General features: G+C 43.6%; 1 protein-coding gene and 1 long non-coding RNA gene across 2 annotated transcripts in view; both read right to left on the bottom strand.

Moving 5' to 3' along the window:
• The window catches only part of CSMD2 (CUB and Sushi multiple domains 2), a 358,465-nt gene that overhangs the window by 280,266 nt on the left and 53,749 nt on the right, over positions 1-24,450 (bottom strand). The window contains exon 3 of the mRNA XM_064471428.1: positions 9,920-10,136. Coding sequence (XP_064327498.1) covers positions 9,920-10,136 — 217 coding nt within the window. The remainder of the gene's footprint in view (positions 1-9,919; positions 10,137-24,450) is intronic.
• LOC135316788 (uncharacterized) lies at positions 10,669-11,879 on the bottom strand. Its single transcript, XR_010376032.1, has 3 exons — positions 11,602-11,879; positions 11,437-11,511; positions 10,669-10,748 (listed from the first exon to the last, which is right to left on the bottom strand). It is a non-coding gene; the product is annotated as an uncharacterized LOC135316788 (long non-coding RNA).

The following is a 24,450-nucleotide window of genomic DNA, read 5'->3' as shown; positions in this document are numbered from 1 at the left end:
CGTGTTGTTATTAAAAACCAAAAATGAAAAACAAATTCACTGAAAAGTTCACCAAATTCTAGCAACCTCTTAGCAAATCTGAGCTGATATTCTGAATAAACAAAGACAAATTTGGATATCAACCAAGTCAGGCTCAGCAGTAGCAATTCAAAACTTGACAGTTTTAGGTTATTTCTGGCTTTCTTAAAAAAATAATCATTAGGGGTGTGAAATGTAGTAAATGGGAAAAAATAAGTTCTCAGAACCCCCTGCAAATCACAAAAGGCTTTTACTAAATGCAATGCAAGTGGTGAACAACAGGAAAGCATCACCATACTGGAGGTGTCGCAAACACCCCAGTAGTCACCGCAGCCCTTCAGTAACATCAACTCTTCTGCTGCGTGCTGTGCAAATACCGCATCCTATGGCCTGAAGAACTTCAATGTAAACAGACACGAATGTTCAAAACAGCTTTAAACGCAAGAAAGGCAGAGTAGACGTAGAAGTTCGCAGGCCAGCAGCATTCTGACCAGAAATACCACTGACTCATTCGAGCTTGTTCAGCTGGGAGGCAGCTTTTGCAAGCACAGTGCTGCAAGTCGCAGCTCCATGGCTACGCTCTCAGCTATGCCGCTGGCCTGCTAAAAGGTTTTAGGTGATCCTCCGAACCCCAAGCTCCTTCCACGCTCCAGTCCCTGCCATATACAGTCCTGACCACCCACAAGTCTTGCAGGGATGCTCAGAGCCTCAGTGGGAACATACAGAGATTCCCAGATGAAAGGCACCAAGCATTAGGTTCATGGCAAGCAGGTACTGTGGGACTGAAGATATATACCACTGTTAGTTTTAAATGCTGTCGTAGGTGGCACAGCAAGCAAAAACTTTAATTATGACTTGGTTAGTATATGTGCTTGCTACGCACCCATCGCTGTTCCTCCTGTTTGCCCTGAATCTCAAGAAGCCCAAACTACGCAACTGTAAAGAGCCAAAGCTGACATGCAGAGGGAATCCACGTCTCACCTGCCAAGTCTGTGCATCCCTTTTACTCTTTATGCAGTTCAAATCAGGATTTGAATTTAAAGTTTAGTCACCAGCATGGAGAGAATCTTTACTTCCCCCGAGTGAATATTAAGCCAGAGCATTAGGCAAGCACTGTTCTGCCTACATGATCCTGGGACAGCCATCTCGGGCATTCCCACATGAACTGTACTCTCACCTCGCACCACGATACAGGTAGGCCTATGCTAATGCCTGAAGAGTAATTTAAAAGAACACATAATAAAATAAAATTTTTGGCAACAGATGAGAAAGAAACAGTAGAAATTCACCTTCCATAGAGCCAAGAGTTAAAAAGAAGCACCCAAATGGAACAAAACCAATGCAACTTGTCCTCCACAGCCAGCGCAGTCAAAAAAAAAGTAGGTTAATAAGAAATTTGATCTTTAGAAGATGTGTCGTATGATGAAAAAATTGAGACAAATCTCATTGTTCCTGCTGATGAAAATTTATCCAAAAAGACTGTAATATTGACTTATGTCATAACTAATTCTCGATTCACTTGCACCTTGTGTGAATGCTGAATATTGAGCAGAAACTGGATAAAACTGTTGCTAACGGCTGATGTTTAGCCGGGGAGCCCAGTAACGCACAGTGTACTAGAGGCGAAAAGCCCCGGCTTCAGATCTGGCACCACCAGAGCTACTGCTTGCCCTGGTGCTAGGTCCTCCTTTCCATTTCCATACTCCTCCTCTACCACCCATAAACCAGGAGCAGCTCCAGGGAGGGGATGTCCTGCCATGCACCTGGCTAGCTACAGGGCCCAAATTCAATAGCTAAAAAAAATTATGTAAAAATGCTAGAACAACAGCATTTCACACTTCAATTTACACATGGATCAGTGACAACATAAGCTACCAAACAGTTCAAATGAAAATATTTATCTCCTTCCTAAACCTTTTATTCCACTACAGGAGCTTGAATCAGCTGTAAGCCTATATATTTTAAGAATCTCTAAAGACCTAAGGACAATTACTGCATCTTTGGACAGCAGAAGCCTTTATGTTTCCCAAACAGCTACGAAACCGCAAACAATTACTTTCATTATTACAAAAAAGGGCCAAATGTCAGCAGTTGCTCTTGCAGCACAGCAAAATCCAATTCCGGAGAGTCTAAAAGGAGCCAGGCTACCCTCTGCCGCCCAACAGGAGCATAATGAATGAGAGTCAATGGGCACTGAAGATTCGTCAATTTTCTATTTGAGACCACAAGTAATAGCACTCCACAATTTCATTGTATCTTCAACGATCTAGTAAGATTGTATCATCTCCTGTAGACTTCCATTAATTGTGATAAAAGGGAAATATCCACTGTCTAAAAAGGTGCTTTGCCTGAGAAACTCTCAAGGTCAGACCATATAGATACAAAGACTTCTTGATCTAAAGGTTCACTGCATTCGGAACGTAACATGAAAGCACGTACATTCTGACTTCCTTCAGGAAAATGGATTAAAAGGCACGGCTGTGAACTTCATCAGTGTTGTACTTCGATCCTCTTTCCCCACTCTGGCACACAAACCCTCCACCTGGGGGCTTCTAAGCATTTTGCAAATTTAACTTGAAAAACTAAAACACTGCATCATTTTACAGATGGGAAAACTTGAAATAGGTGATTTTCCCAATGCCCCTGCGCAGAGCAGCTGCTGGGCTCAGAACAGGACTAAGACATGTATCTGACCCGTGCTCTTGTGAGGGATCACCAGCACACCTCAGCGCTCTGCCAGGGCTGCTTTCATCACCACCTCTGCACATCCGCCGCTTTGCTGCCCTGCCCACAGCACCCTCTTCATGGGAGACCGACAGTAATTATCAGTGAAGAAAGCGGCCATCTTGATGCCAACTGATGTCAATATCTATTGACTAAAAGTGAAATTATTTTTGAAGACCTGATTCTGTGCTAATAAAGTCAAGAGACTTTTTGTACAGGCTCTTACGCAAGCAGGATCAGACTGCAGCCACCTTCTCATCATGCAGTTCTGCAGAAACACAGCAATTGGGCAACCCGAGTTCAATAACTAATAGCTAACAGCTAATAACTCCCTGTGCTGCCTGAGGCAACTCACTGAACTTCCCTGTGCTGCTTTCTCTCTTCTACGACAGTACAGCAGACCTGCTCCTTCTCAGTGCACTGTAATCTAAAAATGAGGAGCGCCATGCAAGGGCTATGGGTTAGTTCAATTTCTTTCCCTCCACTGCTGGAAAAAAAAAATCTAATCTCACTTGCTCTGACCCCAAAAGCTCACCCACTGGTTTTGTAAATTGCCACTGCTGCTAAAAGCATAAAAGCAGCTCTAAAATAAACAACTCGAAGATGACTAAAGATGTCTGTGACCGTATCACTTCAAACACGACAAACATACATGCATGAAGAGATGAAACTTTCTCGGTATAGAACAGTTATTAGTCAAGCACAAGCAGCTCTTGCCTTTATCATCAGCCATCTTTGATAAGGAGCCGGCCCATGAGAGCGATCGGCGATCTCGCCATGCAAATTTAATTTACCCAGAACACTGGATGTGGGCACTGGAGGGTCTACAGTGATCATACACCAGATCCCATTCAGACTGCACAATACCCCTGTTTTCTAAGAGGCTTGCAGTCACTGTATTAAAAGTCCACCTGAAGTAGAACCTAACACCAGCTAGAGAGATCTAGAGGCGATTGTATGATCCTGGGCTTCAGCAATTACTCTGTATTAGCAAAAGCAAAGCCCTGTGCTGTCAGACAGTGCAGATAAACTGCAAGAGGAAAAGATGAGGAGGGAAATGAAATACATTATGCAACGAGATGTTAACAGCAGAGTCTGATAAAACCCCTGCACGTCGGGCTTCGCTGGCCAGCAAACCTATCCGCAAAGTCCTACGGCAGGGCACTCCATGGGCATTTCCCCTCCCTTCCCTCCCACAGTCAGCATCAAAGGAACAGGAGGCTTTCATGAGTTGCATCAGCTTGGCCACGGAAGGCTAAGGACACCATGATCCTCCCCAGAATTTCCACACACTACTTAAATTCACCCATTTAAAACCTACCTCAATTACTAATGGTAATCAGTGCTCACAGATCTATCAAAAGCAGACTGTTCCAGTGCAGAGCCTTAATTAAAATCTATTAGATGTTGTCCAATTACAGAAAAATCTTTCTACACTTAATACACTTAGCATACCTTCACATGAAGCAAGAGTCATTGTCAAGGTTTGCTAGTAGATTTTGCCTGTAAACACAGTTAATCAGCAGTTTAGAAGGAAAACAAAAACAATTTTGAAAACAAAATATTATCTGAGTAACAGCAACACCTTAAGGCTCAACAACAAACCACCCACTGTACTAAACACAGCAGGGAGAGCCACACCTGAAAAAATTCTGTAGTCCAACAGACAAAATGCAGAGCCAGCAGCAGCCAGGAAACTGCCTCCCCAGTTAGTATTTTATTGATGGGCCATGAATAAAAGGTTCTAATTTTCAACAAGATCCTCTTTTGCCAGATACGGTACAGGCCACGCTGCAATAGCAGGCCTTGCTGCAGACAGGTTGTGTTCGTACAGGACAAGAAATGTTGCGACAGAGCCGATCCTTTAACCCTGAAACCAGGACCAAAGCTACTGAGCCACCTTTCCTCTCCATCGTAACAGGCTGCAGAAAGGTCAGAGTCAGGCCTCCTCCTAAGCCTGCTTTATTCAGCATGGTGGCATGGAAAAAGCTCCCACCCCAATTTAATCATCAGCTTTTATCACTCATCCTGATGCACACTCTCCTAACAAATATGGAAAAATTGAATACAGCCTCTCAAAATTGAACAGCCCTAGATGCAGTTGCATTAACTCCATTAGCTCTCCTGGACTTTCAGATCTAGTTCCATCAATTATCTCACAGCTGAAGTTTAAATATTCAGCACTTCCTCAGAACAAAACCACAAGGCCATTGGCAAAAGGCCCTAATGCCACTGGAGCAGCTCAAATAAGTATCTCAGGAAAATAAGTGTACTTTATTCTACAAAGCAGAGAACAAATATATGAAGTGGGTTTTTTTGTTGTGTTTTTCAGAGGGTGGGGGGTGGGGCGGGGGGTGTTTTTTCCCCCCACCCCCATGGAGTTAATGGGAAGTGACACAAGACTCTGCTAATGGGGAAAGGGAGGCAGGATTCTGACGTTCACTAAAGATGACAAAGATTTAGCTGGCCCTCCATTTTACTTATCTTCATGCTTAGTCAAAAGAACTGTAGGCACCCTGGAGATACGAGGTTGTAGCTACAAAGGGATACGTCACAGGACCAAAGGTGACTCAACACAAAATCCTAATACAAGTTCCGTGTATCACCAGGTGGCCAATGCTATTTCTCCAGGAACTCTTTACAGCATTGAACCCCAGCAAACCCAGCGCCTGTGAAGCCAGAACCCCAGAATGTTATTTTAAACCAGGTTTGCGTCTCTGCAAGCAAGAGCATACGCTGTTCCCTTTGTCTCCTCCTCTCTTCCATTGTTCTTAAGATCAAAAGCTTTGTTCTCTTCATTGGTAATTAAGTACAAGTCACCCAGTCCGATTTTAAAAAGAGCAATTAAAAGGTTATCAAGGAGAAACAGACAAGAAACAGGTATTCCTGTTGTATCTGTAAATAGGTCACCCCGGTAGATAATTCAACTCTTATCACCAGTATCACAATTTACAGTTCAAACAAAATACTTAATCTTTCAGTCAATTAAGTATAGCCAAAGAGATCATACGATTTTTTAACTGCTTACACAGCATATTGATGGCAATCCTCCTCTTGACTCTTCCGTCATTTGCCAGGGAAGAAGGATGAGTATCTCTAATAAGCAACAGCAGCTTTAACAGGAGACACTGTGCATAACAACTTGTCTTCTAGCTCACGTCTCAACATTCACAGTGCCCGTGAGCTAAAGGCAGTACAGATTTCTTCTTTAAGCATGAAGCTATCGCAGTAATGTGCAAACATTTTCTCTAACCCTATGCGCTCTGTAGACATCAGATTGGGACAGTTCCTCACAGCTGTGTCAATATCCACCTCCTAGTAACTTCTGTGGAAATGCAAACTGCACTACTAAGGTTCTGGCTATAATAAAGACTTATTTTTCTTGATACACTGGCTCAAGCAAACATTTTCTTAGCCAAATAAATTCAGTATCACTGAAACACCTCCTTTGAACAGGGAAGGCAGACCAGGAGACAGTGCAATTACCCACCCACATCATGTGGGAAGGAAAGCCCATAAACGTGACCCCAGCATCGTTCAGCACGTATGCAAGCGAGCGGTCTCTCCTGTTAAAATAAAAAGGTTGCATATTCTGTCCCTTGGGCTTTCCAAAGTAGTTTTAAACATCTTTGGAAGGGAAGAAAAATAAATCTGATTTTCTAAATTGACCGGTCCTAATTTTGAGTGTAAATTCAATGGCTCCCTCCAGGAAACCAGAATTAGGTATCTGAAATGACTGACCTGCCAGATATATTGTAAATATATATCCCCTGGATCTGAGTGCACACCTGAAACTTCAAATAAGGAAATTAGCAACTAATTTAAGTTTCTCACTTTAAAAGCATCCTGCAAATTATCAGCTGCAGATGAAATAGCTTGAAGATGTCATGTGGCTTTCTTGTTAACCATGTCTGGTTATGTCACGTAAAAACAGTCTGACACAAAAAGGTGCAAAGAGTCTCCCAAATCCCATGGCAATCTTCGATCCATAAATAACTCCAAATATTCAGATTTTAGTCAGGTCTCTGCTGAGCTTCTAAGCCCAGCACAGTGGGAAACCAATCAGGAAACTAACCTGATTGGAGCGTCCTCTTAACAATGACACAATCAAAGCACAATGGGAATTTGCAAAAAGACTGTTCTTGCGCAACTGCAGTTTTCAGATCAGGCCTCCACATGCATCCCTCTGATCCCGCCGGCAGTTCAGAACGGTCACAAACTTGAAGGATAGGTTTGGTCTAGAGCAACAAGCACAAACACTGCTCAAGAGAAGGGAAAGCCACATATAGGCACCAAAGGGAAGTTACAAATCTCATCTGAGCTCACGGAAACACATAGTTCTCCTCCTCAAGTCAAGGGAGACACAAACCTGGAGCTATCGCTGTTCTCAGGTTTCAAAGAAAATTCTGTTACAGGGGTCCCTGCTGAAAGCCGCTGTATGGTGTTGGGGAAAAACAAATTATTTGAGAGAAGCTGAAGGAGCAAGGACCTGGAAACAAGCTCTGGTTTTCGCAAAGTCATGGCACTGTACACCGACAACAGCCCTGGATGTCTAAATTAAGCCACTGAAACGCATTTAATATTCACATACTCATCACAAGCTCACAACGCAAATTCCCTAATATACAGTAAAGGAGTTTATTAGCAAGTGTCTCATTGGATTAAGTCTGCTCTTATTCTATTAGGGAACTTTCACACCACATTAAATTGCAAGACAACAGGGTGTTTGCCAGCGCATGATGAACGCAATTAACAACCCCTTCCCAGAAATGCACATAGACGTGGCACTGACACATCAGGCCGAGGAAGGTCTTAGGAATAGATGGTTTTAATGGAACAGCAGGGTATTGAAATGACTAACCATTCTCCATCCCTCAGCACAAGAAAGTGTCACCGACACCAAGATCGTTCTCTCCTCCCAGTCAAGCAGCCATGACCTACTGAAATACATGAGTGATGCTCAGCAGCTTAAGCTCAGTGGGAGAAGCAAAAAAGATACAGTTCCTCTGTTAAGTGTTACGTTGATCAGCCTTGAATGCGCAGAACAAAACCGTTACCTTCTCTACAGATGCATTCTTTTTTTCCCCTTCTTTAACACTTGCTTACAGCTTATTTTGGCCCACCTCCTGGTAGCATGAGGTTTGATGAATGACGCATGGTCATCCATCTTCGAGTGCTGCACTTCGATGATGAATTGAGTACATTTGGAAAGCAGTCTGAGAAAAAACAAAATTGATAGCCGCAGGAAAAAGAAAAAAAGGGAGAAAAAGGAAAGAATGTTGGGCAGCAGCTATGGAGTTTAATGAGGTGAGACTGATGTACAAAAAAATATTCACTGAGCAAAAAAGGGAGACAAACAGCACAGAGGAGCAAGTTCCAGGTTTTGAAGTCACTAGTATAGAAACATCTAGAGGAAGAATGCAAGTGTCCATCATGCAAGAGTCTATATCTCATTTGCTTTTCTAAGTCCCCTGTAAGTGCTTTCAGACCTCTAGAAAGCCTCCTCAATACCTTTATTTCCCCATTTATTTCACTGTCCTCCATTGTACCAAATCACACCATTTCCTGAACACAGCTTCTCCTCTGTAGAGATGAGACGTTCTTAGGCTGCTTTGTGCTCCTGGTTTCATCCCACCGCTTACGCTTATCTACCCAAGCTGCACGTGAAGTTCACCGGTGATGCAGAGGGAGGACCTTATTTGTCTCCTCATGTTCTCCCGATGCAGGGCTACAGATTATCAGGGCAGTATCCAACCTGTATCTCAGAGTTTTGCTGTGCTGCGCAACTGTAAGACAATGCCTTTGTTATTTCTATCTATAATCATATCATGCTTACAAGTAGCTCAGGGCAGCACCTGGATGCAGCTCATCTACAGCGTCTTACTAATTTAGTCCACCACAACGCTAATTCCTAATTATTTCATTCATGGATTTCGCTTCTCCAGCAGAACCTCCCACTGACACCCAGAGGGCAAAAGGAAGCATCTGGCACTGCTGATGAGTAGAGCCATTTGCCAAGGAGCTTCTCAGGGGAGGAGCAGCACTGACTGGCCACTCACCACACAAAGTCTCCTGAGCAGAATTTTATACCAGGTGTAGCAATTCTTTACATAGGACCCAAAGCAAAGCACTACACTACCTTCTGATTAAATGATGAGGTCCCATAATTAAGATGATTCTCACATACAGATGCAAAATGAAGATAGGATTTATTTGCATAACTGAAATAATCTACATAAAGAGCTGATTTTCACCAGTGTTTCTTTAACTCAGAGTTTCCAGTTGGGTTAGACAAGACACTGAGGTCAAAGGATTGCTCCTAAGCTCAAGTGGTTTGAAGTACAATTAACTTCCAGGACTGTCCATGGCTATAACATTCTTACTAAGGATTCTAACACTGGATGCTGCCACTGTTTCTATTACTTTTTGAATACATTACTGATGTTACTGTCAGACTTCAGCTGCAGCAGACATCACATCAGACAAGAGCGGTCATGTCACAAGTCACACAGCTGATTTCATCTATGCCTCAGATCAGGAGGTCCGAGATCATGACTCCTTCAAATGCAGAAGTCTGACATGTCGTATAACATTTGCTACCACAGCAATAACTTATTTTTTTTCCAAAATCAGCCTCTCATTTAACTTTTTACTAATACCAGGATGGTACCTGAAAGTCTCAGAGATCAGAACCCACAGAGTCTTCTAAACTATATTAGTCAATAACTCCTTAACCCCTGAAGATCCAACAGTTTAGTGAGATGTGAGGGAGTATCACCCCTGTCCAGGTAGTGAACAGACTGCAAGTTAGGGAATTACCCAAACGCACCCACAAAGCATTTGGCAGAGCTATAAACTGAAGCCCATTATCCATCCTCCCACTCAACAAATCTCTTTTGGATCGCAAGACGCTCCTCTGCACATTAGCTCCGCATTCCTCTTGCTCCATTTTTTAATTAACTTCTCCGGATGTCTAGAAAGACTCTTGATAAATCATTACTGTCAGGCATTCTGAGAAACATTTCAAACCTTATCAGAGATAAGCAATCAAAACAACTCTAAGAGCTACTCATGAAGAAGCACTCCCAGTTTATTGCAGCATGAACCTCCAACCTAGATTTAACTCCAGTGGCAGAAATGGGAACATGTTTACGAACATCACTTATGAACAACATACCGTGTTCTCAGATTCCCCTGCTGAGGCAGTCCATCGTAGACAGATAATACATCAAAATCTTCCTCTAATGCAAAGGACTGGAAAACAAGCTGTATCCTGTTCTGCTCCTCGGCAGTGATTGTCCACGTGCAGTTTGCATAATTTGGATATCCGTATGGAAAGCCTGGACTCTGTATTGTCCCGTTTGGGCCCTGCAAAATGTGACTGCAGTTCTGGGCTGGCAAGAGAAAAGAGAAAAGTACAAGTCAAATAGCATAGGGCACACATTTAGTATCTCCACCATCAAAACAGATCATACAGGATTCTTTCCACTGAATTGCTTTTCAGTTCATGGTCTCTGGGACCAGATAAAAGTAAAATCTAAAGATGCATCTTTGTCCTCCCTGCAGGAGCCTGGACCCCAGACATCCATTCTCTTGGGCACTGCTCCCTCTAGCTGTAAACATCATGGGCTAATTACAGCTGGATTACAGCAGCTGCTGACCATAACTGGGAGACATGCTTACGCAGACATCCTTTCGCAGCCCACAGAGTCCAATATACCCTTCATTATACACCGCGCATGTAGGGATTTAACACATCTCAAGGGTGCCTTGCTGTGCTGGGTACCTCAAACATGAGGGATTCAGAGGCCACAAAAAATCAGAATGACAATGCCAAAGCTGACCATCTTTTGCCCTTAGTTTCACTTGAATAGAGACAGAAGATCAGGGCTCAGCTGGGCACACAAAGAGACAGACCCCCCTCACCTTGAAAGGCCAAAAACTGCAGTGGATCTAATACGTCATGAGGAACTGAGTCACCAGATGAGTAGTCTGCCTGGACAAGACTGCATGAAAACCGAGTGGCAAAAGATCAGAAATTAAAGTTGTTTTGACTCCAGAAAGAGCAGGACACAGTTCAAAGGCTTTTTTTTAACAAAACATTCACATTTAACAAACAAGCCATTCCTGAATATTTATTTGGAATAAAAAAGAAAGAGAAACCTCAAATTTTTGCACCTCCTTAGAACAGCAGTTGTTTTTTCCCCATCCACATTCTTTCAGGTAAACATTGCTCACTAGCCTGAAACTACCTCCTAGCAGGGAGAAGAGCTGGTGGTTTTTATACAAGGCCTTTCCATGCAGACTGGCACAAGGAAAAGGCATGTTCCCAGCCCCGGGTCTGCATGCCGCAAACTGGCAGCTGTACCACTGCAAAGCAATATGGACCGTGGCCCTGGCCCAAGAGCTGCCATCACCAGTAACACTACATACCTCGTTAGGCCTGATGGGGGTACCTAGGAAAGATATTGTTGGGTAGACCCAGCCTTCCCAGGCTTCTTTGTTCTCTCTCGCCCAGTTCTGAAAGGTTTCAGCTCCTCATGCAGGCTCAACTCATAGCAAGTGTCTTCCAACCAGTATTCCTAAGGAGCTGCTGTAGAGCTACATCTCCTGAGAACAAAAGCCCAGTCTTGCACCCACCAACTAAGTACTTAACACCTCCCTCAAATCCATTTTCCCTCCCCAAAGCAGTACCTGTGAACACTCCATCCCAAAGATAAAGATCAACTGCAATGATGTACAAATTCTGGATATATGACTTTCTTCTCTCTGGGGAAACAGGTACATCGGTATGTTTTGGGTACAGCCAAAATGACAAGTTCTCCTTAGTGTTTTCCCCTCTCTTCACTGCTACTTTACCGGAATGTCTTCTGAGGCACAAAGAAAACTTCACTCCAAACTGGTGTAACTCCTACTGGCTTTAACAGAGTAACTCTTCCACGCCAAAGCTAAATTCCAGACAGTTTGCAAGGCAACTGTTGAGACCAAAAGCAGGATTTCACCTTTATCCTACAGCCAGCGCCAGAGCTGCTGATCGCTGCTGCCTGGCTTTGCTGTGGCTTTTCTAACTGATGCTGGATTGTTTACCCGCTTCTGTAGATAACTGAGGCTTTCAAGCCGAAATGAATTAGATTAGAAATTACTTTTTTGATTTCTCATTGCTTTTTTCAAAGGCAGCAATGGCATTTGCACTTCTGAGTGCCAACCAGCTACAGGTAAAGAACTGCAGAGCAGCACTCATTAAAGCCAATTATAATTAGATTGACCTACTTTGGTATAAAAATGTTTAGTGGAACTTCTCTCTACAAGATGAAGTTCACACCTTTATGAATCTAAAATGGTCAATCATATTTATTACCCAGGGAATCTTTTTGCATCATGTTTATTATGTCAACAAGAGTTAGGACTGCCCCATAACCCCCCAGGGACTAAAACTGAGCTAGGTACATAACTCATTAACAAGGGCAGACTAAAGTACTTTGCATTCCTATAGCACCTGGCATCCGCCTCCCTCAGTGCATTTTGTCAATACAGAATACACACAAGAGTGAGATCTACCTCCCTCTTCCACTTCAGTTCCATTTATTTCTGGAGTTCACAGAAAACATGCATTAACTTCGTGCCAAAAGCTGCACAGGACTGGGAATATTAACGTTATCAGAGTGGTAAAATTAGGCCTGGTTTGGTTTAATAACTTGGAGACTGCCAAAGATTATAAGCTTCAGTCCTCTAAAATTCAATCACATCCTCTTCAACCAGACTGGGACTCAATAGGCAACATGGGGATATTGAATCTGTCTCTACTGCACATTTTTTATTTTAATCATAAGTAAATGTCATCAGAACAATTTAAGGAAATTGGGAGATCAAAGAGGCTGTATCTCTCCATTTCCTGACGGTATAAAAGCTACTGATTGTTGCATGAAGTTCAGGAACTAAATTCAAGGTCAAAGAAACATTGTTCCAAACACTTCCAAGGTCATTTGAAAGGCAACAAGCTTTAAGATCAATACTTTGCTGTCCTTGCATCATCAGCAATTAACACAAAGAACAAAGGCCAGAAAAACATACAAAATCTTAAACGTAGCTGAAGAAAAACGAATACGTAAGAGAAAAATAGGACACAGTTTTATGACCTATCAAATCAATCTACTGAACTATTTGTGCATTCATGATTCTGACCAAGATGTGCTTTGGACACAGCTAAAAGAAAATTGCTTATTGCAAACAAAAATTAGTTTTCCAAAAGCTGACAATCTGGAAAGTAATATATTCTTCATCAGCTGTAATAGTAGGGAACTTCATTTTTATTGGACACTGCTGGAAAAAGTCAGCAGGCACAGGCAAGAGATCCAGGAAGCCCAAGAGAATTTATGCATACTCTATAATTTGCTTTCAGGTTTGAGTTAGTTCAGCTCAGGCTTGACTGCAAAAACCTTATCTAAATTCTAAAGTACACAACATGGAAACACTCAGTTTCTCCTCTGAAGACTTGCAAAAACCAATTCTCTTTATCCTTTTGGCCCAGGAGCATGAATAAGTAGAAAAGTATGAAAGGACAATGCTGGCGTCTGTTCCAGGTGAATTCATATTTGACAGAGGACAACATTCTTCCAGAATTTCTGCAGTGTTCTCTCCACCCCAGAGGTCTGACACAAGGCACCTCCGCACGCCTCACTCCAGCAACGGGAATGCAGAGATCCCCTCATGGATCAGTCGACCACTTGCCCTTTACCTCAGCTCTGACGGAGCTATGCAGGGGACCACAAGAAACAGCAGCAGTGACAGGGCACGCTGTACCCAGGGACCACCTTCTTTACACCCTCTGTAGATTAACCATCGGCCCTGGTATCAGCGGAATTACGGCCCTTCCAGAACGGCTGCACGTCCCCCCCTCAATTTGTGAGACTATTCAGAAGATACAACAGTGAATGAGAAAGGTAAATACGCAAAGGTAAGGGATCAGATGTCACTCCCCAGAAGGCTCAGTGTGGCAGTGTAAATATTTATGTAGATATTCCAGCTTCTAATACTATTATTCCTGGACTGGTGTTACTTCCTGAAGGGGTAACACCACTGTGAAACTCAGCGGTGGATACGCATGTGTGGGCACACGTCCTGTTTTGTGACGGAGGTGACCAGTCTGAGAATGGAGCTAATTCTAACTTGTACTCTGCCAACGCATCCTGCTATTTTCAATTCTGCAAAGTGGTTTATTATGAGAGTGTATCTTTTTAGCGAATGCATCAGTGTAATTTTATTGCAGTGGCGCTTAGAGTTTCCAGACGAGGACAAAGGCATTATCGTGCTTGGCACTGTTCAGTGAGCAGAGCCCTTCTCTAAATGGATCACAATCTAATGGAGAGTACAAAACCACAACCTGAGGAAAGCCTCACTAGTAGAGGGCTTGGGGTTTTGCAGAAAGACACCCTTATCCAGGGGCACAACCATTTCCTCAACAACAGAGCTTAAAAGTCAGCTTTACCAGCCTCCACTTACACCCCTTGTTTTGCGCAACATACACAACTGAACAATGTAGACAGACTAATCAGCCTCACCTCTGGCTCACAGGCACAAGGAAAATGATGAAATATTTACTTTGCAACATGCTCTTAGAACTGCATTTCTCAAACAAATATGGGCTGCCTGTGGCATTTTATAATACGCAGTTAATCCACATGCCACAAAACTTAACATGACTGGACACTTAAGCAAAAATAAACATCAGCTGAATACAGCTCTGGCTGCCTCTTCCTAAAGCAGGAAAGTTGCAAAGCCCTCAAGCTCCATTCCGGGTATCGATCAGCCTCTTGCCACAAGGAACGCAGGAAGAATGTCCTTGTACTCAGAAACCAAGACTTCTTTTGACAGTACAAGCTACATGACCAGTGACAGAAGCCAGTGGGAGGTTTACACTATATCTCTGAAGGTGTTTAGACACTTGAGCACGAGACTGATCATGTCAGTGGCTCCAGCTTTAGAGTGGCCTCTGATTCAACAGCTATTTGAGTTCTGGAGCAGAACCAGGTCACCCCCACGACGACTAGAGCATGGGTAGCATTAACCAGTTCTCATGTCTTTAGTCTTGTGACTGGCAGCCGTGATGGTCACTGCACATTGGGACCAAAACTAACCAGGTGACATTTACCAAAGAGGAGACTCAATCATTCAAGCACCTTCATGGCCACAGAATTTTGTTATTTCCTTCAAATAAGCAACACTTAGAGGAGCGAGCTGCCCTGGCTGCGGCACTCCTCAAGCCCCTGGCTGGGACTGCCTTTCATCAATTGACACAGAATTTCAGCAGGCTCAGAAAAACTTGTACATTCAAATTCTGTCACTACAAATCTTCACCAAGTTGTCAGAAGCTAAATAACAAAGGCATTGCCTGACATTACAAGTGCAAAGGAAACGGGTACAAAACATCATCTTCCACCTACTTCCAATTCCTTACACTTACCAGGCCAGATCCACGGCAGTGTAAATCAAGGAAGTATTTTAACTGTGTTGATTTACACCATATTAACACCTAAGGAAGCAATACTTTACGGAGAGGGAAATAGAATTTATTTCTGAAGTGCTTCCTAAAATATCAGTTGATGCACTTTGTTTCTCAGCAGAAAAGAAATCTAATTTAGCAAACAAAGATGTATGGTCACTGCACAATTCAAACAGAACAAATACCAAATCATATACACTGACTTGCTCTCAGCAGTATCATCTAGTGGTGATACATGGCTGTCTTCTCTTTAATGCAGTTGTTTCTGGTATTGTCATTTTCTTTAGTTATTGTTACTTAGGCACAAGTGTTCCTATTTTGTGTTTTTCTAGCCTATTCAATAAAACAGACAAACATAAGAAACCACCTTCCCCTGAGAAAACCAAAATCCATATCCTGCAGACACACAAACACATTCCATCTTGGCCTAAAATACCAGGGACAAATCTTGCTCACACATCAGCAACTTCTCAATTTCTTCCATTTACATTACTGTCCAGAGTCATTCACCTTCGTTGCATGAAGTTCTTCAAACCAAGATACTAGATCCCAACTCAGAAACACACTCAAATGCTGACGCAGGTTTTCAGCATTGCCTGAGAGCACATCTGGAGGCCGTGATGAGTAGGGTAGAGCTCAAGGACAGAGACAAACAGTTAAAGAGGCCAAACTCAGTACAGAAGTGCCCCGGCTTTCTTTGTGGGATGACACGTGAAACCACACAAGTCTCATTCAGCTTCTCACACAGCTGGGTACTTGCCACAGGACAGGATCAACCCCTCAGGTCCCTACGGAACACAGGCACAAAGCCTGTCTGAAGGGGCCCCAGAACAGGGGGTGTCAGGAGCAGGTTGTGAAACGTTCCCAGCCAGCTTTTCTTCACACACGTCTTTTCACAATCGTCTCCTGAAAAAGAACGTGCTAAAAACTCACCTCATGTTGCACGGTTCATCTTTAAGAACTCTATTAAACATTGCTTGATCTGCCATCTAAATAGGAAAAATGTTCCTTTTCCCAGTGTTTACTATTTTGAATCATTTATCAACAACTAATTGTTCTTCCTTACACAGTAGTCTTCTAAATCATTAGAATCACGAGCAGTAAGTAGTTTACCCATAGCCTAGCTTTGACTCTCTTGTGCACACAATTTAAGTGAAAAAAAAAAGGAAAGTACCTTCACACTTCATAAATCTAAGCCTTGTTTCCCCGAGTATTCACCTTTTCATAGTTTTAACTTAACCTACAGTCTTATATCAAAGCCTTCTGGGTAATAAATAATGCAGAGACATTCCATTAACTATAACTTTTAATCAAAAGCCAGTGGATCCAAGAACATCATCAAGGGGATGATTTACACCTCAGATAGCCAGTGCCTTTTTCTCTCTGAACACATGGAGTGATAAACTGAAGAATGCAAGGGCAAAGAACGTGCATTTTATCTGCATCCAGCTCATGCCACTGCTGCCAAGTCCAGAAAGAATTATAACATCCACCTCAAATCAAAAGCAGTATGTGAGTCTTCAGCAGGATGGCACAATACTGTGATACTGCAAATCAAACATATCATTCCTGAAACCAACTTAGTCACCTCCAGTTCTCCAAAGAGAGACATTACTTCCCTTCCATTCCAACAGTCTTTCACTCCCAGTCAGTCATCACTTTCTGTCCCTTTTAGGGCTGCCCAGGCTTTTAGGCCGCTACTGCAGAGATCTGTTACATTTAGGCATTGTTCCAACCTTAGCATAACAATTCAATTTTAAGGGCTTCCCAAGTAGAAAGAGAGGAACAGAAAAGATGATGGTGGAGCAGAGATGCTGTAGTAACATATTTAGTTTTTCCCACATGGGCCCTCCCTTCCTCTCCCAACCAAAACAATTGTCTTGGAAATTTAATGCACATTTCCTATGGATGTTGGCGATTTCTAGTCACGCTGCTGACCTTGGAGCTCCCCGGCAAAAGCTCCAACCAAACCACCTTACAACTAGAAACTACAAATACTTCCACAGAAGAAAAGGAAGTCTGGAACTTGCAACTGTCACGGCATCATCCTCATGCATTGCCACGCTGCTCTGTGATCATGTAACATTTCCAACGTATCTTAGAAGTGACACTTACATATTTCAGATTAGGAAAAACCTGGACAAAGGCATCGTAGCTCTCCCTTTCCTTAGTGTCTGGCCCAGATTCATCCTGTTATTACTTTAGACCATGGCATTTCCTCCTACCCACACTGGACTCAAAGAACAAGTTAATCTCCCCTGCCATCTCCTCTCAAGACAGGTGATTTTCAACCTGCAGCTCCTAATGCCTGTGGGGATCTATGAAAGGCAAGAAAGGAAAATAGCCTCGTGTCTATTCTTCTCAATTCTCTAGAAATGCAATACGCACCTACATAGAAATAAAGGTACCTAACACTGGAAGTGTTGAGGTCAACAGATCCAGAAGTGTTGGAAAGTACTACTATAGAATACACGAACCCAACCTTTCAATGCTTCCTTTTTCAATGGTATTTTTGAACCCGCAGCGAGGTTCTGGACTCTCCCCAGCTGTTCTGTATTCATCCCAAAGCAGAAAGTCAAAAGCTGGACAGAGCGCTCCAGCTAAGCCCAAGCACGAGCTGGGCACTGCCTCATCCACACGGTTGGGATGCCAACTGTCACCCCCACTGGTACAACTCGCTTCTCTATGCCAAGCTACCCTTCTTCGAGGAAAGTCTCTTCTGCTTTGTTATACTTTGGTTTTTTCACGACTGAACCTTGAAAGGGCGTATACTTCCAATAGCAAAGTCAAAGGAGTTCTGACATGCTGTAGAGAAAAGGGGAAACATCCAATTTCAGGTAACATCAAAAGCCATTGCAGGACAAAACTTGAAGACACAAGAATATGACACTGCACATATGTCCTGTCGTACAGCTGCACTGCAGTCCCCTGACATGCTGAGAGGCCAGAGACTTCAGCTGCCGGAAAGTAATGCCTCATTTGGTTAAGCTAGAAATTGCCTAAGTGAGTACAGTGGTCACAACAGCAGCTGCCAGATCTTCCCTTGAGGCTGAAGTCCTCTGTTCTTAACAGAGAGAGAGTGGGAGGGTAGCACAGCACGCTGACCTGACGCAGGCTGTCCCCTGCCAGCTTGCTTCTTCCCCGCCCTGGAATGACCTGGAAACAGACGGGACTTCAGTCTTTGAGACCCTCATCAGATTATTTTTTTTCTTTAAATAAAATGATAGCTATCAAAGAGCGGCTGCAAAAAATCACACTACCTGTTGTGCAGCTGGTAAGAACGTGAGCTCTCCTGTAGTGAATACCACAGCACATGCTCCTGTTGGGTTATCAAAGAGACACTACAGTGTCATGCTGGCTTTCCCCGGGTGCATGCTATATCCTTCTCAATCACTCCTGCAGATTTATATACCACTTTACCATCTGTAAAACTTACAGTCTAAACAGAATCAAAGCAAGCTAGAATACAGGGCAAGTGGTTAGGAGTAAAGACTTGCACATCGTGAGGGGATTTTGAGGACACACTGAATTTATTTTAATAAGCATCTAGAAAATCCCTGGTAACGTTATTTTTTTAATATAAACAGTACCAAAGTAAATATTAGAGAAGGATGTATTCATCAAGACACAGACGAATCTGTTTTCCTGACTATTTACAGCAGTGATCTTAAAAAATATCACATTTTATTTGCACAAACTCAAGCTACATAGTTGGAGAGACACAGGCATGCGTGCCGCTTCACACACCACCCGATCCAATATCCAGTGGAGAGCAAGGGATACATTAGAAAACACTTCAAACATGCATAACAAAGAATACCCTGCTTAGCCCATACTGATGAGGAATAGGAATTACTAAATTACTAATTATTCCATGACAGAATGCCTCAGTATCTCTTCACCAAATCTCAGTTTTCACCATCTTCCCTGAAAACACGGTGACAAGGACCACATTGATCGCTTCATCTGGAAGGCTCCTGAAACATGCACGTTCGAACAAAGCAGTGAAATGGGCTCTGCCTGTTCTGACCGTATCACAAAAGAAGAGATTGTTTCCATGCTCTACTGACCTGTGGAGATCGTGTTTAGCCAAGCAGGGTTTGTTGATGCAAGGAGGATACAGAGAAAGAAAGAAAACCCTGAACCTTTTCACAATGAACAAAACATAGGAATCTTGTCAGCAAGGCTACGTATACTACAGCTCACCCTGCTTTAAGCAGAGTTGAGCTTCATCAGCATAGTTACTAGTGAAGACCTGCCACAGTGGCATCTCTCTGTACTTGCCTGAAGCCAGAGAAGAGACTCAAGAGTAAGATTCCCACATAAACTCACGATCTGCCTTTCCCCACTCTATCCCATACAATAAGCATCAGGTAAATCAAAGGCAGTGGTACGGCTACAGACAGCATTTGCAGTTAGTACTGGACACAAACAGAATCAGGAACATCTCACACCCCCACACCTCCAGGCTGTGCTTTCTCTGCAAAGGGATGATGCTCCTCCCTCCAGTCCTGTGGGGAACTAGCATATTTTCCACTTCTTCAAAGCTGAAGGAGAAACACCTGGAAAAGGAACTGCACTTAGCTCATGAAACACACCCAGCTCAATTGCTGAGCCCCACTTCAATACAAGTCTTTCAGAGTCATCCACGGTGAATGCAGGAGGACCTGGAGCGTATGTGGAGCCAGACCACAGCCTTTAAGTCATGCTGGGCTACCGCAGCCAGAGTGTTGCAGAACCAGCCAACAGGCAATATCAACAAGATGTACAGTTCAGAGCTGCAACCAAGATACTGAGCCCACAATGGGGCAATCTTTGCTGGCCGTAGGGAAGTCTGGCGGCGGATTCCAGCACTCCATCCCCGACTGCAGCCTGAACGCACCACCGTGCTAACACGGCTGTACCCTACCAGGATTCAAGCTGGCCTCTCCAGAGCACTGTGCCACATGGAAATAGCAGCACTGTCAACACCAGGAGGAGAATCTCTAGCACTTTACCACACTACAAGGTGTGAAGATGCCTGCTGACTGCAAATCCATGCCAGGGACAAGCCTGGTTACAGAAGGTCCTCACTCTTCTGTCCCTCTCAGCAGCATTCTTTAACATGAAATAACCACCCTATCTCAGATGAGCATAAATCTGGTGACTTGCTTCACAGGCAACAAGAGGGGAAAAAAAAAAACCTTGTGAGGCAGCAGGCAGGAGTCTTGCACAAACAATGCACTCAGAGCCATCAGCAAGGGCAAGACTCATGTGTCCAGTATATTGACATGTTCCAGATTCACACGTCTGCTACGGAGCCCAACACCCACTGCTGCAAGCACTCACTGGGCAGGCCAAACCAACCAATCCAGTTTGTGCTGGTCTGGTTCCTTGCTGCACCCTGTTCTAACTACAGCCACTTCTGTCCTATGACAAAAGTGATGAGCAGTACTTTCTTTCAATGTCCTTTGTTTGCATTAGAATGAAGGACATTCATCCTTCCATTGCACTTCACAAGTTACTGCGGACTCATCTTACGAGGGCTTTAAGGAGCTTTGGCTGAAATATGCTCATGCATTTAAAAACCCCAAATAAAAAACCTCCAAGCTGAATACCCTAGGAATAGACAAGAGCTTTAAACACTTGAAAAACAATTAAGCAGCTACAGCTGGCTATTCTTTAAGCATATAGTCATGTTTCTCCCCCAGAGTTGCTTCTAAGAGAAGCAGATCCACTTCCCCGTGCAGATGCTACATATTCTAGGTCTTGCCCCTCTGTTACTGCATTACACATGGCAGCTTCAGATTCAGCTGAAATTACGGTGCATCGGCTGTGTTATGGGAGCTGTTCACACATACGTAGTCCACCCCACCCAAAGTGCGAGGCACCGTGACTTGGCTGAAAGACTAACGAAGAAGGTTTCAAAGCCCCACGCAGCATATACAGCTTAGCTACCAGGGAACTCTCAGCTCTTCTGGTTTTTGCAGCAGGGCAGCGACAGAAAGCCATCTGCAGGTATTCAAGGAAGCCTGAAGGTCAAGAAATTAAGAACAAGGCTTTGCAAGCCTCATGAAGAGAGGCTCTAGTATCTTTCATCACAAATTACCATTCTAACCAGCTCCCTGACAGCCAGCGGCTCCGTCCCCAGCGCTGGGCTCGCCGCGATGCCGTGACGTTGCTAGGCAGTTGCTAGGCAAAGGCACACGTGCAACAGCTCAACTGCAGCTTCATTACAGGGCAGCCGTACAAAAAAAAGGGGAGAAAAAAATACCCTGGACTTTGTATATATGTAGACATTTCTTTGGCTAGTTAATAGAGTTCGGCAATACCGCACACAAACTAGCTTTCTACTGTGTGCCTTTGCTAAGAGTCACAATTCCCTTCCTTCGCAATATTCATGCCGTTGGTATTCAGCAACACCAATTGGAGTTTTCTGCTGAACACTAGGCATTGCAGGAGGACAAGGAAAGGGGTCTGGAAGAGGCAGCAGGAGCCAAGGAACGAAGTGGCACCCCCAGACCAGAGCAGGGAGGTGTAGCTACTCTTCACAATGAGCTTTACACACACAATTTTGGTCTAGGGCCTCTTCGCAACAGGGCTCTGAGATGAGCCCAACAGTAATGTTTTAAGCAAAGCCAGAGGCTGCAGGTGTTCCCACTATCTCCAGGACACAGGATGTGGCCTCTTCTCTAGCACTACACACAGGAACATAGATGCTCTCATCCATCTGCTTGGAACCAAGTATTTTATCTAGATAACAGTATTAGCCACCTCCAGGGCCAGAAGTATAGGATGCTTCTTAAACAGCAATAATTGAAGACTCAGAATAAAAGTTAGAGCTGTGATGAGTCGTTAATACAAACAGCAAATAAGTGAACAAGCATTTGTAGAAATCAGTAACGGGGTCTGTCTTTAATAGGCTGCTCACCACATACCTGCAACAGATCTTAACCAGAATGTTCCAGAGTACATTAGCCAGATCCACTTAAAAGTACGGTTTATCCTTGTAACACCTGCTGGAATGATGAGAAGGAAGTTTCTGTGCTAGGAAGAGGGAGACTGCTGGCATCACCAGGCAATACTTCTGCCATTCAGCACAGGGAAGCAAAAGTGTACATACAGTGCCTCCAACCTCTTCTTCCCCAGCTAACATGCCCTGCCAGGCAGAACAGATAGGAAAGGGTATATACCACTGCTGTGCTCCCCGGGCCAGTCTCTTACTGCAACACAAAAACAAACCAAACAACTGGCCGATCAGCAGTTTCATGCTCACTTGCCTTGCACTGTTCTAGGTCACCTTTAGGTCTCTGCCGGTAGTACTGACACTAACGTACTTCAGACATAGGCTGCAAAAATATCAAGACACACGAGTGAAGTTGTATTCAAAGAACGCAGATACCCACGATCCTGTAGCTGGGGCACTGCTGAACACCTGGAAGAGTTAACAGCTTCCTCACCGTGCCATTGACTGACCTTGGACAATTCCTGCTTCAGTTTACCATGAACTGCATTGCCAGCACACCGGACCTGCTCTTACCCTGTACCCGAAGGATTTACTGGGTGCGTTAAGTACATGTTTTAATACCGATGTTCTCTGACAGAAACTTCAAGCAATGCCTACTGTGATATCTAATGTCAGTATTCAGAGTTTAAAGTTTTCCACACCAAATGGGATTTCACGAAACTGAGAACGTGCAAAAATCACGGTAAGAAAGGATGGTCTCACTCTGCTTCCAGTCTGACAGAGAGCGCACACAAGGCTTTCAGACGAGCATTACAGTGTGGCTGGTTCAGACAGGTTGGACAAGGTGCAAAAAACAGCAACTGAAGGCAAATGTTCCCAAGTCCAACTTTTAAGTTTGCTGAGCCTTAAACACTCTGATCAGCAGCTGGGCCTGTGCTCAAAGTCTCTGGCAAATACAATTTTGAGTGTTCTTTTCCAGTCCAAGAGTTTGTCTTCCTTAATCATATTCACTATTATAGTCATCAGTTAAAAAATGCAGAGATACAGCAAGTGATTACAGATTGGACTATAAAGCAAACATATGGATGTGTGTTCATATGCGTGTGTATATATGCACACACAGCTAAAAAGTTAAAGAACTAAAAAGTTCTTCTGGTTATTACCTACTGTCTCCTTCCAGGCTTGGCAATCACACCATACAATCTACACATATACTAAAGCTTTTGTTTTTCATAATCTAGAAACTCCAGGGTTTTCTGATTGCTCTTAGTGAAACTAGATTTCACAAGTTCGGTTTCAAACTAAACGTTACGTCCTTCACACCCCACGCAAGCCTAGAGGACTGGGTTTCCTAATGCTTGCAACAATTCCGCCCTCGCAAGCGGCCCCTCATTAGCAACCTAAAGAACAGTAATTATCTGCAAAAGTTCACAGCTGCACAATTCCTGATGAAACTGGGAATCTTGTGCAGACCATCCATTACTTGAAGTCATTTGCTCAGCTCAGAGAAGTAACACAGTTATCGCAATATTCAGCCAGAACGGCCTCTTCTCAAGGGATGCAATTTTCTCCTTTCAAAACTTTCTTTCAGAATTGTCTCTTAATCAATTTGGACTGCTCCCTTAGCTCCACGACTCTTCTACATGGCCATTGTCAGCATAATAATAACGCCAAGCACTTACATTGCCACTTCCATCTTCAAAGCACTTCACAAGCATTAACCAATTAATGCATATTCTTCCCATGCTGTCTCTAGTGTGAATAACAGCCTCACTGGGTTTTCCTGTGACTTCCCTTCATGGCTTTCCAGTCACCCCAATATCTCCTAGTTGAATCCCACTGTCAGTCTCCTTTGGAGCATTTATGCATCGCATTTCAAAGCGAACCACAGAAGTGCTGCATCGTACTCTGGTAACAGGAGAACTGCTTTGCAACACACCGTGCAAGCTTGCACACTTTGTATCTGAAACCAAGAGTTAGCCTAAGAAAATATGGTTTAGCACATGGTTAAGGCACCAAGCTGGAACTTCGGAGGCCTCCGTTTGTCCCGGGACTCAAGGCAGGGTGTACAAGATCAGGCAACTCCTTTGCTCAAGATTTCACAAAACCAGAACAAATTTACCTAAGGACCACATGTCCCTTTTCAAGAGGAAGTGGACCAGATCTCCAAACATATTTTTATAACTGAAGAACTAGCAGACGGAGGCCTTGTAGCCTCTCCAAATGCACCTGAGTCTTGCAGCTAACATATCCTCTTATAAAA

Source organism: Phalacrocorax carbo, chromosome 22 (assembly GCF_963921805.1).
Source record: "Phalacrocorax carbo chromosome 22, bPhaCar2.1, whole genome shotgun sequence".
Classification (NCBI taxonomy): Eukaryota; Metazoa; Chordata; class Aves; order Suliformes; family Phalacrocoracidae; genus Phalacrocorax; species Phalacrocorax carbo.
The sequence above is the reverse complement of the archived record's forward strand: the minus strand, read 5'-3'. Positions and strand labels throughout refer to the sequence as shown.